The sequence below is a fragment of the Harpegnathos saltator genome, unplaced genomic scaffold (genome assembly GCF_003227715.2).
Source record: "Harpegnathos saltator strain DR-91 unplaced genomic scaffold, Hsal_v8.6 scaffold708, whole genome shotgun sequence".
Classification (NCBI taxonomy): Eukaryota; Metazoa; Arthropoda; class Insecta; order Hymenoptera; family Formicidae; genus Harpegnathos; species Harpegnathos saltator.
Genome location: NW_020230547.1, coordinates 887,919 through 903,653, shown reverse-complemented (window position 1 = coordinate 903,653; position 15,735 = coordinate 887,919). Strand labels below are relative to the sequence as shown.

At 41.2% G+C, this 15,735-nt stretch overlaps 2 protein-coding genes across 7 annotated transcripts in view; one reads left to right on the top strand and one right to left on the bottom strand.

Annotated features, from left to right (window-relative positions):
- The window catches only part of LOC105191524 (uncharacterized), a 33,275-nt gene extending 21,117 nt beyond the window's left edge, over positions 1-12,158 (top strand). Inside the window, exon 3 of the transcript XR_002163135.2 lies at positions 11,244-12,158. The gene's annotated coding sequence lies outside the window, so the exon portion shown is untranslated. The remainder of the gene's footprint in view (positions 1-11,243) is intronic.
- Piezo (piezo type mechanosensitive ion channel component) overlaps positions 1-15,735 on the bottom strand; it is a 34,105-nt gene that overhangs the window by 17,642 nt on the left and 728 nt on the right. For 4 of the 6 annotated variants that reach the window (XM_025305672.1, XM_025305674.1, XM_025305675.1 and 1 more), the window contains exons 2-10: positions 9,444-9,536; positions 5,283-5,498; positions 4,249-4,472; positions 3,603-4,034; positions 2,411-2,533; positions 1,146-1,257; positions 960-1,069; positions 527-793; positions 43-369 (exon numbers count right to left, since the gene is read on the bottom strand). In XM_025305672.1, the coding sequence (XP_025161457.1) occupies positions 43-369; positions 527-793; positions 960-1,069; positions 1,146-1,257; positions 2,411-2,533; positions 3,603-4,034; positions 4,249-4,472; positions 5,283-5,498; positions 9,444-9,507 (1,875 nt within the window). In that variant the 5' untranslated portion in view covers positions 9,508-9,536. Of the gene's footprint in view, positions 1-42; positions 370-526; positions 794-959; positions 1,070-1,145; positions 1,258-1,666; positions 1,721-2,410; positions 2,534-3,602; positions 4,035-4,248; positions 4,473-5,282; positions 5,499-9,443; positions 9,537-15,735 lie in introns of all 6 variants that reach the window. The other 2 variants (XM_011154987.3, XM_011154989.3) reach the window with 2 other exon arrangements.

Genomic DNA, 15,735 nt, shown 5'->3' with positions numbered 1-15,735 from the left:
CGCAGTAATTACTCGGGAAATCTACATTTTGCTACACGTCACCTGGAATGTAATGACAAAGACGAGGAACAACGTCATGTAAACAATCCTGAACATTGTCATACGTTCGCCCATAATGCCGCAGATGAACAGCGTGATTGCCACCACAGCGATCCAGAATCTCGTTAGCAGGCTCCGTAATCGCGTGCCGACTTCTTTCATGAATTTACTCTTGATCTCGGGCGTCTCATGGCTCATGACGGTCGTAGCAGTCGAGACAGACACGTGTAACGGTGCCACCATGTCCCTCAGCGCGGAAGATCGCTGCTGTTGTTTTCGTTCTGTCATGTACTGCCGCATGGTGATCCAGAACATTGATATAAACAGACACTGCAAATACGAAGGATACCAGGATTAGATCCAGCCGGCCAGTATGAGGATACATCAATGGGTGTAGATACAGCACTGTTCGTACAAGTAAATCTTCACAGGAATAAATTCACGTAAATCTTGTAGATCGAAAATGCACGAAGCGCCAAGGTCGTACCTTAACTATCAGATGCCAGCGGCTGAGTTTGTCGGCTTTGATGAAGCCGATCTCGGAAATGTTGACGCCGTTTACTTCTCGCGGCAGTTCTTGGTCATTCAAGTCCATACTGTAAACATATTGTCCGAGAAGTAGGAGAGTCGCGTAGAATACGATGAAAGGCGAACACTTCATCATGGAAGCACGTTTGTTGGGGACCATCCACAAAATCAGCGCCCAGAGCAGCAGGACGAACGTCGTCCAGCTGTGATACATTATACTCCAAGTCTGAGGGATTGTAAGACGATTGTATCAAGTGGAAGCAAAGTGGATTGCAAAGAGAGAAATGAAGAAATAAAGAAATAAATAGTAATAAAGGAATTGCTAAGGTATGATGTGATTTGATAGTTCTCTTTTAATTTACCACTGGTGGTCCTTATTTTGCGATACTTGCCATCATGATTATGTTTGTAGCGAGGTACGACGAGTTGACTATCAATTGGAAGATTGAGTACACCGCCATGATTATTTGCTCGACGACACCTGGCGTCTCGTTAGATGCGCCTAATTCGTAACATCGTCGATTCCAGTCACATTTGCGCATAAGAATTATCACACATTTTCATAATCACGTCATTACCTTCGCTGAAACTCTGCATCTGCGTGCTATCCTCTTGATGGCTATCCTGAACAATGACGCTCCCCGTCGAGTCTTGAAGAAGCCCTGTTCTTCCTGATCCAAACCGTAAGAGCTGTGTGGAAAACACCAGGCTCTACTTATCGACTATCCTTACGGTAATTATGATATATCATCTTGTTCGATAAACTTTATCACTAATGTATCGCTAGAAGTTGACACTAAAGTCTTCTAAAACGTTTACTTTGCCGGGATTGCATGCAAAGTATATGAAGTAGTGTATGCATTTACCTTCACCAATGTTTATCAATGTTCGCTAAGAATGTTTCGTAAGAATGATGATTGCGTGTGTAAAGCTTGAGTATGTAAAGTGCAATTCGCGCAAATGCGAATATCCCGCGGTCATTTGCCCGAATTGACACTCGAGCCGACAGTGTTAAGAAGAAGAGAGTGAAAAGAGGAGCGGGAGTCGTTAATAAGTTAATAACTATTATTGAGCATGCATATTCAATTGGTATACGTACAGGCATTCGCTCGTCGGGTTCGGGTATTGTCGACGACCGACCTAAGAGCGGCTTCTAAAACAATGGCAAACTAAACATAGCGGCATCCAAACGGAAAAGAGGTTTGCTCAGCGTTAAACAACAACAGCACATCTGTAAGGCGACAGCAAATAAGGATACGGACAGCATCTTAGAATAGACACGAAACGGTGTTCTCTTTCTACAAACAAAATATCCGCGAGAGTAGAGACAGTTTCGATAAATTAAGAGATTATTGATAAATTAATTAAGCTGTGTGGTTCGTGTCAGTAACTTCTCGATTTAGGATAAAATCGAAAATAGAATTCGAAGGAATAACATATCATGCGAATAAAATATCATAGATAATTAGTAAAAAGAGTCACGATAAGCCGATATTAATCAGGAAGCGTCCGAAAATATCTAAAAGAAAAACAAGTGATCATAAAAGTACGAACGTCCGTCGTAAGAAACGAAAGAGAGAACAAGAAATTTCAGGCGTTAAGAATGTTGAATGTATGAACAGTATGTTCGACAATTTCAGCGAGCTCGGAAAGACGTCGAGAAGTTAGTGAAACTCTCTTTTTTCTGAAACGAGCGGTTGAATAATTAGAATTGGAAACTGACATTCAATGTTGCGTGTATCAGCGAGATATCTGAAATAAAATGTAGCTGAGGGGGAGTTGCGTGTTCACACAAACATATCAGATCGTATGTCGAGCCGGCTCTTGTGAGACAAATCCTTACGCGAGCCTTACGTCGCGCCGATTGCCATCTTTGAGAAGGTGTCCTGCGCCTGATGGACACGTGTCTCGACAACGGAGTGTCCAGGTTCTCCAGTTTGCCGCTTAATCGTTTCGCTTTCTTCGCCTGTAACGCCTCGTTAGTGAAAGCAAGATGTTTTCAACGGAGCTCACACACCATCAACCGGAAAGATCGTTAAGGAAATTATATTTCTACGGATGCTTCGAAACTTTTCCGAACACTTCAGCATTCAGCTGTTACACTTCGGCGTTAATATTCAATAACTCCTCATACAAACGAGTTAATTAACGAAACAACTCTTTTCACCTGCTTCGCCGATATTTCTCTTGTCTCCATTTGTAATCTGACGGTGAAATAAATTACCGTTACGAGGATATCATTCTCTACAATCTTGAAAAGAAAGCCACGGACGACTCGGTATCTGGCGGTGCAATTTTTACCTGCAATCAACCTGACACGTTCGAACCGGACACGCGAGCACTCTTCACATCGGAGTTAGTAGTAGTCAGAAGTCTTGTTAGGCATTCAGCTGTTACACTTTAGCGTTAATGTTAATATCCTCCTCATACATGAACGAGTTAATTAAGGTACACGTAAACAGGCAAGTGTGACGTGTAGCGTTGAGACAACGAAGGCTTCTAAGTTAGGTAAAAGTTATGCCCAAGTTCCAGGGAGAAGCTTTAATGGAAATGCAATTCGGTACGCTGGTCCTAAGGAGATTCGATAATCGCGTGAACTACAAGGTTTGCGACAACGTTTAGTCTTAGTTATGTTTCCCTATTTCTACCGCGAAATGATCATGAAACATCATTAATCAGCCAAATTCTCACCTCGCTCTAGGATCACACAGAGGCTCCTTTCTCATCGAGATTATCTGTGTCCGAATATCTCTCTGACTGATATGAGAACAGCACAATCGCGTTAATGATTGACAGCGATTTGAACAGTTTTCTAATAAAGTAATAAATCGAAGGGATATACTGCCTCAATTCCAAGGTACTCTAACGAAGCATATAATACGTTACGTTAGAACTCCTATTACGACTTCTATTGCGATCCAAGCGATATTCGTATATCACGCACTATCCTAATTTCTCTCTCCTGAGAGACCGCCAATTCTTACAATACCGCAATCAGACATCATTGTTAGATCGACGAACATGTAAACACTCACCGGTTGCTTCATGAGAAACTGGGCTTGCAACGAAAGAACGTAGTACAGCCAAAAGAGCCTCAAAGCGTATCCATAGATCAACCAGTCGGCGTCACCCGTGTATTCCACGTATCGCGGATGACTGCAATTGGTATGATACACTGCGGTTAACGCGAAATAACGCGACCATGGGCCACCGATCGGCAGGAGTTCCTGCGGCCATTGATTCTGGTAGGCGAGTAACGCGATGATGTGAATAATCACGACGACCATGACGATCCTACAAATCGTCGCGAAACCCTTTCGCAGTTCCTTGTTGCAAGCCCACCATGTAGCCGCGCCCAGGAACACCAGGAAGTAGAAAGCTGCTTCTATCGACGGCTTCAAGGCAGCGGCGCAGCACAACGACACCAGGACAACGTAGGTGCCGATACGTCCCAGGAAGTTGATTATCTGAATCGTGAACATGCGTGGGCGGTAAATTATCCGGTGCGATATCGATTTTGCTAACGGCACGCGTTAGTCAGGTTTCGCGCACGCTGTCGTGTTCAAATCAGCCTGTCAGCCATCAAGTGAAATTTTTCAAGGACAGCGATATTATCCTTTTGTATTATTATATTTTTTGCATTATTGGTGAGAAGCCTTCCGTATATAGAAACGTCATTACCATGCTGGTCTTGTCCTCTGTCTTCTTTTGCTGAGTTTCCTGATGAAGAGATATAATATCCTCGTTATTGTGTCTCACCATAAGGGCACGACATATGAGATATATCGCAACCACGCTGGGTAGGACTATGAATTCCGGCGTTAGCCAATAAAAAACTTCCCAGACGGACGCGCTATCTAATCTGACGAAACCTATGTGTCGCAACATCTTCTCCAGAAATTCGCCTGGAAAGAGATTAATGCGGTAATTAGAGGTCCTCCGATATCCTTGTAAATTCAACTATACGATCTTCAGTCGGATAGCATGCCTTACCGTTTAACAAATTACACAATGTTGTGATGCTTACGAGAATTATAAAATCATCATTAATTTTTTCGGCAATGTTTAACCCCTTGACTGATAAGTTGAATTTCGTAAAAGTGCTTAGCACAGCAACAGATGGATTCTTAAAAGTTAAGCAATATCATATTAAAATTTCGTGTCTTGGAGCTTTCGAGGTCATCGTTTTTACTAACATGAAGTAAAAATTTTCAAATACAAAATACTGAATCCAATATACAGCGACCAAAACTATTATTTGAAGATGGCAAACTAAGCATATGCTTAAAAAAATAAATAAATAATGAAAATACGTAAATATAATTTATAAATGATATATAATATGTTATATAATATGTGAATAATACTTTGTTTTGGTCATCATATTTGAGAACTCGCCATTTCGAATTTTTATTTTTAAACTCTTGAACCATTGAAAAGAGCGCGACCCCTCAAGAAGCCTAAAATATTTCAAAATTTTTGTAAAGCTTTTACATTTTTTTCAATTTTAAGTCGACCATATTATATTCGTCATTTTATGTTTCGAACTTTCAGCAGTTCACCACTGAATAGAGTGAGAACCGTTTGAGTACCCAATTTTAGAAATACTAAACTACCAGGAACACCGTATTGAACACCATGAAACACAGTATTGAATTTCCGTCAGTTAAGAGGTTAACGACGCAATATAACGTTCCCGTTAGAGGCTTGCTTACAATTCTGGAGAAAGTGTCCGTAGGGCGGTAGTGATAGGAGAACAATGTGAAAGGCGATCTGAGCTATGGCTATCAGGAAGGCTAGGCAAATGCAAATCTTCAAGTATGTCGTGGTGTGCTGCGGCATGATTCCGCGCATTGGTATCGGAATCATCGGGGAATACAGCATTAACCCCAGATAAACCGCTGACAACCCCACTGGCCGCCATATTGTACCTGTAAGTTCGAAAATCGCTCGTTACACTAGGAAAAATGTATTGTTGCGTGAACCAAAATTTTGTTGTAACAATAATTTGGTTGGGTAAAATATACTCAACAAAACTGTATAGTTCCTGTAAACAAATATCTCGTTTGATTACGGTTTGTTCGTATAATGTTTTGTTATACTTTTGTTATAGCAACCAAAAAGCTTTAACTATATGAATTTTGCATAAAAATAGTATAATTTTTTTTTAATATATAAAATCTAAATTTCAGTGCACACAAAGACAAAATAGTATCCATTGGGCATTATTTTAGTTTATGTAAAATAATATTTCGTTATTATATAATTTTTATGGATAAAATAACTAAAATGCTTAATTTTTATATATGAAGTCTAAGAACAAAATCATTTGATCCAGAGAACAAAACAGAAAAATATATCTAGTTGGGACCAGTAAATATTTTGTTATATAAAACAAGATATTTGGTTGCTATTAAAAAATGCCTCAACTGAACAGTTTTGTTAGAGATACTAAATTTTCTTTCCTAGTGTACGCTTCCCACGTAATTGCATAACTCCTGCGATTATTGCGCGTGTTTGTGCAACGTCGCGATCATCACACGAATGAAAACGAGCTGCATCGCTGCATATGTCGCAATTCTAATTGGGATAATCAGATCTTCCGACAGAACCAGAACCGCTGCTCCCTTGATCTACGTCGATTCTTAAGCGCGACTTACTCCACTTTTGCTTTCGTCGGGCAGACCTACGCTCTCGACGGCGCATGAAAATGTGACTTTAGATGGTATCGCGGCCACAATCATTAGTACGTTAGCGAAAAGGTCATTTACGAGGGTGGGGAAATTACTCAGCACGCAGTCAATAACGAGACGTACCGAGAAATGACATTTCCACCCCTGGTACCCGAGCGTTTTATCACGACCTTTGCGTCTTTTGTTATTACTTCATGTTCGTTTTACTGACGCTTCGACTCTACTGGATTGCTGTCGCACCGGATGCTGCATACTATGTGCATTTCTTTACATTTGATTATGTTAAGAAGATCGTAAAAAACTGTGATATAGACACATTGTTGACGCGGACGTTATTGAGACATCGCTCGATGTACAGCGTTGCTTGGAGGAGACGCGACCAGATAATTAACGCGAATCGTCGTAAACGAGTTTAGTCTGCTGATGATAATTACTATCGCGTCACAAGTAGCGTTGCAAGTGTTTGACGAGCGCAAGTGTGTGCCTGTTCGGCTGCCGCTTCACGCCAGCTATAGCGAGTTAGACGGGTTCTTTGAACTCCTCTAAATATTCACGCGACTATTGTATTGCTCTTGTTTGTCGCGGGCAGAGCGACTTACTCTATTCGCGGCATGTTGGTTATATTCGTCTAACAGGCATAAACAAGGACATTGTGTCGCTGCCAAACGAAGTCCATCGCGAGCTACATTTCGTTGACTCTCTCGCACAGTCTCGCCGCTCCCTCGCCCTCCACTAGGGAAAATGTATTGTTGCGTGAACCAAAATTTTGTTGTAACAACAAAATAATTTAGTTAAAATATGCCCAACAAAACTGTCTAGTTCCTGTAAACAAATATCTTTCGTTCGATCTTACGGTTTGTTCGTATAACGTAATACTTTTGTGTTATAGCAACCAAAAAGCTTTAACTATATGAATTTTGTTAAAAATACTATAATTTTTTCTCAATATATCACTCAATATATCAATATTTTCTCAATATATGATATAAAATCTAAATTTTAATGCACAGGAAGACAAAATAGTATCCATTGGGCATTATTTTAGTTTATGCAAAATAATATTTCGTTGTTATGTAATTTTTATGGATAAAATAACTAAAATGCTTAATTTTTATATTTGGTTGCTGTTAAAAAATGCCTCAACTAAACAGTTTTGTTAGAGATACTAAATTTTTTTTCCTAGTGTGGCGATAATCACGAGCGATCACGGGCTAATTATCTATCGATTTCGTCGTCCCGTCGATTGTAATATGCGGGAAACGAAAGCGAGTGGGACGACAATTACGGCCCGCATTACGGCGTCCACGTGCGCACGAATGTGTCACGCGTGTCACACGTGTTCTCTTTCTTCCTCGCGAATGAGGTCACAGTTTCGGGCTAAGCCTAGGAGGCAGGTCCGACCATCACAAAATTCACTCCGGAAATAAGAAAGTCGCACGCACGATACGCTTTCGTAATGTTCCTTTGGGTGTTTACGCAACGCGAGGCTAACCCTGACGCGGATTAATTATCACGGTTGCCTAATTGACGTGACATTAAACGTACTGTTATAATTATTGTTTCTCGTGAAAAACGTGATCCGAATTAAACCGAGAAATATAAAACGACTGAAAAGCGCTGAAATATCGTTTTCATAATTCGCGTAATCGCGAGTCGATCCTGGCGAGTTCGCAATTTGCAGCGCAACATTTGTAAGAGACTTTCCGCACACTCGCGAGGAAATGTTTAGACAAAGTCAGCGGCTAATTTGGCCGTCATGCGATACGGATATATGAGTTTAAGCACCCGTTCCCTAATTTTAGAACCCCTCAAGTCAGTTTGAACGCGTTTCCGTGCTGCCGACTTGGAATTTATGAAAGTACGTTCCCGTTCTATCACATCGCATCTGTCTGGCGTATTTTATGTTGTTCACGACATTGCTTACAAATCAAGCAGAAAGAGATTTACAGTCCAGCGTCTCGGAGTCACGTCGCTGCCAGGTACAGAAAATAAAACTGCTGGAAATAACAAACGAAGTTTATCGTTGGTCAAATCGTCGGAAACGGTTGAATAGTGAATGTTACACGGGCAGGATCGTTGGCAATAGTAATACGGTGACATATTGCAACTAAGTCCACGTGTGCCGAGGTGATAACACACTGATAAATAATGACCACATTAGTCATCGACCTATATAATAGATCGATCAATACAAGATACATAAAACCGCTGGGTAGATTCGCCAACATGCTGTTATCTTACAGACATATATATATTACGCAGTTACGCGTATATGATACCGAAAGAAATTATTTAAAACCGCATTCATACGTGTGCGTGCAATAAGTGTCTTGAAATTGGCAATTGAAATCGAGAATAGTTTCTTTTCGTGTAATTTATTTTGCTACGAGCATAAGTCTCGTATATCTGTCTTTTTCTATTTCACTGGTTATCCGCGAGAAATATAATAATTATAATACGTACCAACATCGAGATACACGAGCAGAATGTCGCGATGGAATGTGAAGTATAAATAGCGAACACGTAATCGGAGGAAGTTATATCGACGTATGTATTTCATTCGCGGTATCGCTGTCAATTAGCATAAGTCTGAATATGTTTACGTGGAGAACTTTTTAAGCGGTGAACCCACGTCAGATTTCTCGACACGATTCTCTTTTCCAGTCATTCCGCTGCGGGACGCGATAAAGCGTTGTTTTGTATCTTTCGTTTCGCCGGTTTTTTGCGTCGACGAAGAAGCTAAGGTCGTTAGTGAAGTCATAGAATACGGCAATAATATTGCCTAATGTACATTCATTATTATTATTATTATACCGAAGATACGGGGAGATATTACGAGCCATTACGTAAAATATTCCAGCGATTTACAGCAGCGAATGTTTTTATTTCGTTGTTTCGATTACATCGCGTTTCGTGTCATCGGCTTATCAAATCAACACGCAATATTATGCGGGAGTACAAACATTAATTTCTGTAGCAAAAATTGTACATGACAATTCAGTAATGAATGGAGCGATGGAATAAAAAAGGATAAAATACGATAAAATTTATGACGGCGGGATAATAAGATTGAAAAGCTCGCAGAGGATCGATAACGCAGAAATAAAATATTTACAAAATTTATGAGAGAATAGGAAAACAAAAGAAAACAGAATAGGAGAGGAGGATCATCTTCATACTCACATCCGGCTAAGATGACTGGTAGAACGATCCTGAGAAGGATCACGCTCAGCCAGTACTTCGTCATGCTTCGAACTGCCCGGATGACCTTTCACCCTGGAAAAAAAGGAAGAGCGTGAGAGAAACGATAAGTAGCTGAATTTGAATTCTTCCCTCCTCTTCCTTTTCTCTCCGAAAAGTTCTAAGATACGCCGACATGCCGCGGCTCGTAAACTCTCTTGAAATCGATAAAGCGCTGCCGCAGTCGAACACCTTTAACCTGGTTTTGCCATGAGACGCAGTGACGTTCCGCACTACGCTCTTTCGGATCTAAGAACTTTTCATAAACCGGTTTCTATCACCGGGTTTCACATGATGCTTCCTGCAGCCGTCGCGCTGCTTGCTCCCGCGTGATATCATCGTACGACTATTACATAAGGGCCTAATGAATTCGAAGTTGACTATCCTTGCTCGACGTGAAATGCTTGCTAAGCGACTGGGGTTGTTAAAAATAATCGCACGCGTTGTTCGGGAACATTATCGGGAACGATTACGAATACATGTTACATCCAAAAAAAGTACTCTACTTGTAAAGTGATTTTTCCCATAGCCTGATATTCTAAATGAAGCCTTTTGCAGAAAAAGGATTCATCTTTCGATAAAGCGATTTAAGTGAATCATTCATCTGAAATTTATTAGATATTATTCTAATTATTTTCCTCTTATTTCAAGAGGATTTTCTTTTGTATCAATTAATTTTCCTTCTGTATGAAGAGGAATATGTTGATTTGAATGTCGGCTTCTTTTGTTCAGTTATGCTCTACTTCCAGACATGAATAAAAAAATAATCATATGCTCATGAGTTAGAATATTTGGAACGCTTTTTAAGAAAGATATGTGTATTGCTGTAACATATAACGAAGATAATTTACCCACATTTAGTCAAATACAATTTATAATCTATTGCAAGAAGTTGAATAATATATTCTTTCTTTTAATTCCATGTTTTATACAATTGGTTATGATGAACATCTTTGTAGCTATGAAGTCCATAACAAAACTGATTGGAAATTTACTTGTTACGATGTTCTTATTTCATTCGTGTTAGAGATGTGCGAATCAAGAATTTTTATGTCGAATCGAATCGAATCGAATGAAATCGAATCGAATCATTAAAAAATTTAACATGACTATTAAACATGCAAATAATGATGGGAGATTTTAATATGAATGGGAATATTGATATTGTAATATCATCTTAAAGTAAAATATATATTTAAATATTTAAAGTAATTTATAATTGTTATTAATTATAAGTTAAGTTAATTACAAGTTAAGGGTTCAAACATACAGACCCAGATGGGCCATTTTGTAGCTGATGCACGCAAACGATAATGTATTTGATTCCTATTCGAATTATTCGGATTCGAATCATAGGGATTCGAATTCGAATAGTTCACACATCTCTAATTCGTGTTTACTTATTGTAGAACTGGAGTCAGAAGTACATCTATATATGTATTACTTTTCGCTATACATTACAATAATTTTTTCAAATTAACTAGTATAACCAGTAAGAATAAAGTACGGTAAGAATAAATAATAATCCTCTTGAAAAAAGATTAAATAATCCGTGTATAAGAGGAAATTTATATTAAAATCAACAAGATCTGCATTATATGTATGATCCATCTAACTTTAAGAATAATGTGTTTATAATATTTTCCTCTTAATATTAGAGGAATTCTCTTGAGACCATATATAAGAATAAAGTCCTCTAAAATCTCGATGATTCCTCTTGTTCTGAAATTACTTTTTTTTTAGGTGTACTTGATGTACTCGCGTGGAGTGCCATCGAACGGTCGGCTAAACTAAACGACGCCGAAGAGTTCCCGAAACGAGCGCCATTCAAGGAGTTCTGGAAAGTTCAGGAGAGCGAGTATGTTTTTGGTCATCAGAGGATTCAGTAAAAAGAGGCGCACCCACCTTAATTACGGGCCAATTACATAGAGACGACGTCGTCGCCGGGAGGCGCGCCGGTTACGCTTTTATCGCATGAAGATGCGGACGGTAATGATGTACGCGGTAGAAAGGGGAAAAAGTGACGTCGCGTGACGATATTATTCCGCCGTGGGTGATATCAATCAATTTCGCCGAACAGTTCTGTGCGAGCCTCCTGCCGCCTCCACGGCGCGCGCGCGCGCTGCGTGAGTCAAGAGATGAAAGGCCGATGAAAGCTGAACGCGGTAATTAAAAACGGAGTACTCGACGGAGTATTTCCTTTAGTAGCGGCGCCGGTGGCTTGAGATTCTCCCGTGCGATTCTGAGGTAGCCTTCAAAATCGAGACAGACAGCTGCCGACTCCCGCGGGAAAAGTATCCTGCGGGCGAGCTAAGTGAGAAAGCGGCTGTTACCACTCAAGCTTGTCGCGCTAAAGCAGATTTGCAACTCGACTTTCTTTCGCCAGATATTCCGCCGTTATATACCGTCGGATATTGTTAGATATCCGTCGTTACGCGATTGTCAGATACGCGCCATAAGGCGCGTCTAATGGCTTTGCTTATCGGTTCTCCCCCCGTAGGGAGAGGATGGGCGCAGCGACGCGTCTCTTCTTCCATGTGATAAATAATATATCGCTATCGATAACACATATGTGTAAATATGTCGTGTGGTTCACCCAAAAATATGATCGTTTTATTCACAGGATATCGAGAGGGGGGAGGGGAGAGAGAGAGAGAGAAGGGAGAGAGAAAGAAGGAAAACACTACTCGTGTTCTTTCTCCTTTCGCACGCACTCCCTGACATGTAAATTTCACGAGGTTCCAAAGTCCAAGATCGAATGCAAACGTGACCAAGCGGTATCGAATGTTCGCATCGAATGCTCGCACGTAGCTCATGTGTCTCGTATTTTAATTAGCTCCTTCGTCGTGAAGTGTTTATTTGAATTGTCGTACACCCGCGGCGCACTCCTGCGATACCCGAAGCGCCGCAGAAATATTCGAATTTACGTGTCTCGGGAGCTCTCGTGAATGAAACTCGCTTATCTCGCTCATGTCCGCCAGTCGTTTCACTGATCTCACGATCACACTCGCTGCCGTAAGTAGTCTTGCGTTCGTGGAATTGAGTAATGTGGAAAAAATCACCTATCGATGTTGATTACAGATCATTGGTTATCGCGGATATAACGTGCATGCATTATCAGATCCCAAAGCGTGCAATCACCGGGGCCGGGCAAATTGCAACGTTAAGCAGCGTGAATCGCCGATGAATCTATAGTTACGGTAAATTGATCGGACACCATGAATAACAGCTTGGCTATCTGACGAAGCATCGTGACGAATCCGATAATCGACTCGAGTCTAAGGACAACTGTCTCTCATCGGCGTCGAGCGAGCGTCGAGCGAGCGTCGCGGACGACAGTTTGCAAGCGACAGTCGTTGGATCGCAGCACCTCCCCCAGATTCGTGATTAATGTAATGAATTCACAGATATCTCCTCACTCCCCCTGCTGTTCGTTCACACACAGCGAATTACCTGTTTTGATTGAACTTTTCGTAATAACGATACTCGAGATACGAGCGTGGGTTGCGTGCCGAGTCGACGCGCGTTTCGCGCGGGGATGCGTGTCACACGCTATAACGTCGAATTAATCAAGAGAATGCGCGATGCGGCGGCGGTGGCGTTATTCGAGGGGAGAAGTGCGCCGGCGAAACAACGCGCTGGATTCCCGTTGTTTTGATGAACGATAGCGTCGAATTATCGCGCGACGCGGGATCCTTTGGCCGGCTGAGATTGCACGTGGCGAAAGCCGCGACTGCGGTTTTCCCCACGTGCTTTACGATCGGGTGTGACCACGAGAGAAGCGCACGCCGAAGGCGTCGCGTCAGGAAGCACGAAACTCTCGAGTCGGACGACGTTCGTCAACCGATTGTTAATTACGAAGGACGCTCATCACACGCGCTCAGCTGGCGATCAATCGCGCCAGGCTGACGTGATAGGGAAGAAATAATCCGACTGGAAATTTTGATCACCTAACTAGGTTCACCTAACATTGATAAGGACCTAATAGGGTGAATGAAAGGTAATCCTAAGTGAGTGATTATGTGTAATATGATTTGCATTATCAAGTTTTAACAAAACAATTTTTGGGTGTCATTTCCAAATATAAAGATGTTTTGCATTGAAGAAAACTCTTCAGATCACTCGAATGTATTTGTGAAATGCTATAGAAACTATCCTTTTTTTAGCAGTCAATAAATAGTTGTAAAATTAACGTGACATGCAACTTTTCTCTTTAACACCATTTTATGTCTTGTCACCTTGTGATACTTTATGATCCTATGATATTTGTTTTATGTTTCTTTTCCGAAAAACATTTTACAAGTATGCTCAAGTGATCTAAAATATTATTTCATGAAAATATCTTTTTATTTGGAAGTGACATGAGGGAATTTTCAGCGTGTCATTTCTTATTTCTAATGTCATCCTCAACAAGCCTTCCGATTAGAAATTTATCCCATGGTCCTGATCAGATTAACCTCATTTGGATATTAAGTCCCAATAAGGTAATACTATCGGGTCTTAATAAGTAATCGTGTCAACGCAGCGTGGATATCAGGACCTCGGTGAGGTTCATAGTCAGGTCCTTATTGAGTTACCTTACGGAATCCTTATTACGTTTTCTTTTCCAAATTATGGCTCCTGATTACTCGCCATAGCTATATTGGATGATGACATTGGAAATAAGAAATGTCACGCTGAAAATTCTTTCATGTCATTTCCAAATAAAAAGATATTTGCGTGAAATAATATTTTAGATCGCTTGAGCATACTTGTAAAATGTTTCGTCACAACCAATAAATTATCGCATGACATAAACACACATTGAGATGCACGCAACATGCACGCACAGAGTAGGCGACTGAACTGCTTCTCGAGCGTCTTTTGTCTTGTAGGCCCATATGTGGACAAATGCAAGACAAATGAGAGCTACAGTGCGCACGCCGCTACAGGCAACTCGTCGTTACGAGTCTGATAAAATCTGATAAAAATTGAACTGTCTCTAATTATATGTGGTGCATTATAAAAATATTTTTTTATATTACGTCCAGTGCTATTAAAGTTTTACAAATACACACACCCATACATGCGCGCGTGCGCATACACACACATATTCATATTATATACATATAAAATTAATTACAAATGGTTTTTGTCAAAACTTGATGATGCAAATCATATTAGGTACAATAAATAAGATCCCGACAAGGATCTGATCAACTGAACCATATTATATCATACACTAGGTTGGTACATCAAGATCCTAATGTGGACCCAATCATTATAATCTTATAAAAGTCTAACTTACTCATTTGTCGTTGCATTGTCGACATTATAAGGACTGACTTACTTAGGATTACCTTTCATTCACCCTATTAGGTCCTTATCAATGTTAGGTGAATCTGATCAAAATTTCTAGTCGGGCTGATGACAGCTCTCGAGTGGGGATACCACTTTGCGAGTGTGAGTGACAGACGAGAAGAGTTGATCATAAGTGCCCGGCGATTTTCGAGGCAAAGAAGGAAGTCACAAGGAGAATCAAGGAGGAGATCAAGAATTTGATACCGTTCGCCATTCGCTAATAATTGCACGCAACGGAACAATGAATAAGCCGCTTCGCTTCCCACGTTTTTTTATCGCGCAAATGCAGTCGCGAGTGTTTTGCGGGAGACCTTGTGCGCGCACTTGTGCGATAATCCGGCGGATGTAAAAGTGTGAGACTGCGTTGGTGTGTCTCACACGTGCACAGTCGGCACACGGAGAGAACGCGGCGCGCGACCGCGCAATTCGGAACTGTACTCTTTCGGGGCCATTTCGCTTGCGAAATAATTTCGTGGCTCGCGCGCTAAGTCAGCGCTGAGGAACGGCCGTTGTTCCCGGCAGCGCGACCTACGTTCCTGTTGAAATTTTCCATATTTCCGTCTATCGCAATCATTATCGGCAATGTCAATAATACACGATATCGTGGTCGCGCGTCAACGTTGTGCACCTCCTCGATGGACTTATCTTCGGACGGGCCAAGCGAATCTCCGCGAAAGTCCGCCTAAACAAACCGCCTGCCAAGGCGGTTCTCCGGACTATCCTAAATTCGTCGGATCCCGCTCGCGGAATTCGCGGAAAATCTCTCCGCTTCACGAGCGGAGGAGCCAGTTCGGTCGGGAATTATCGGTGAGGGAATATACTTCAGGTTCGGGCTGAGTCATTTCGTCGAACGCGATAAGACGAATTTGTCGTGTCGCAGCACGTCCTTCGCCTT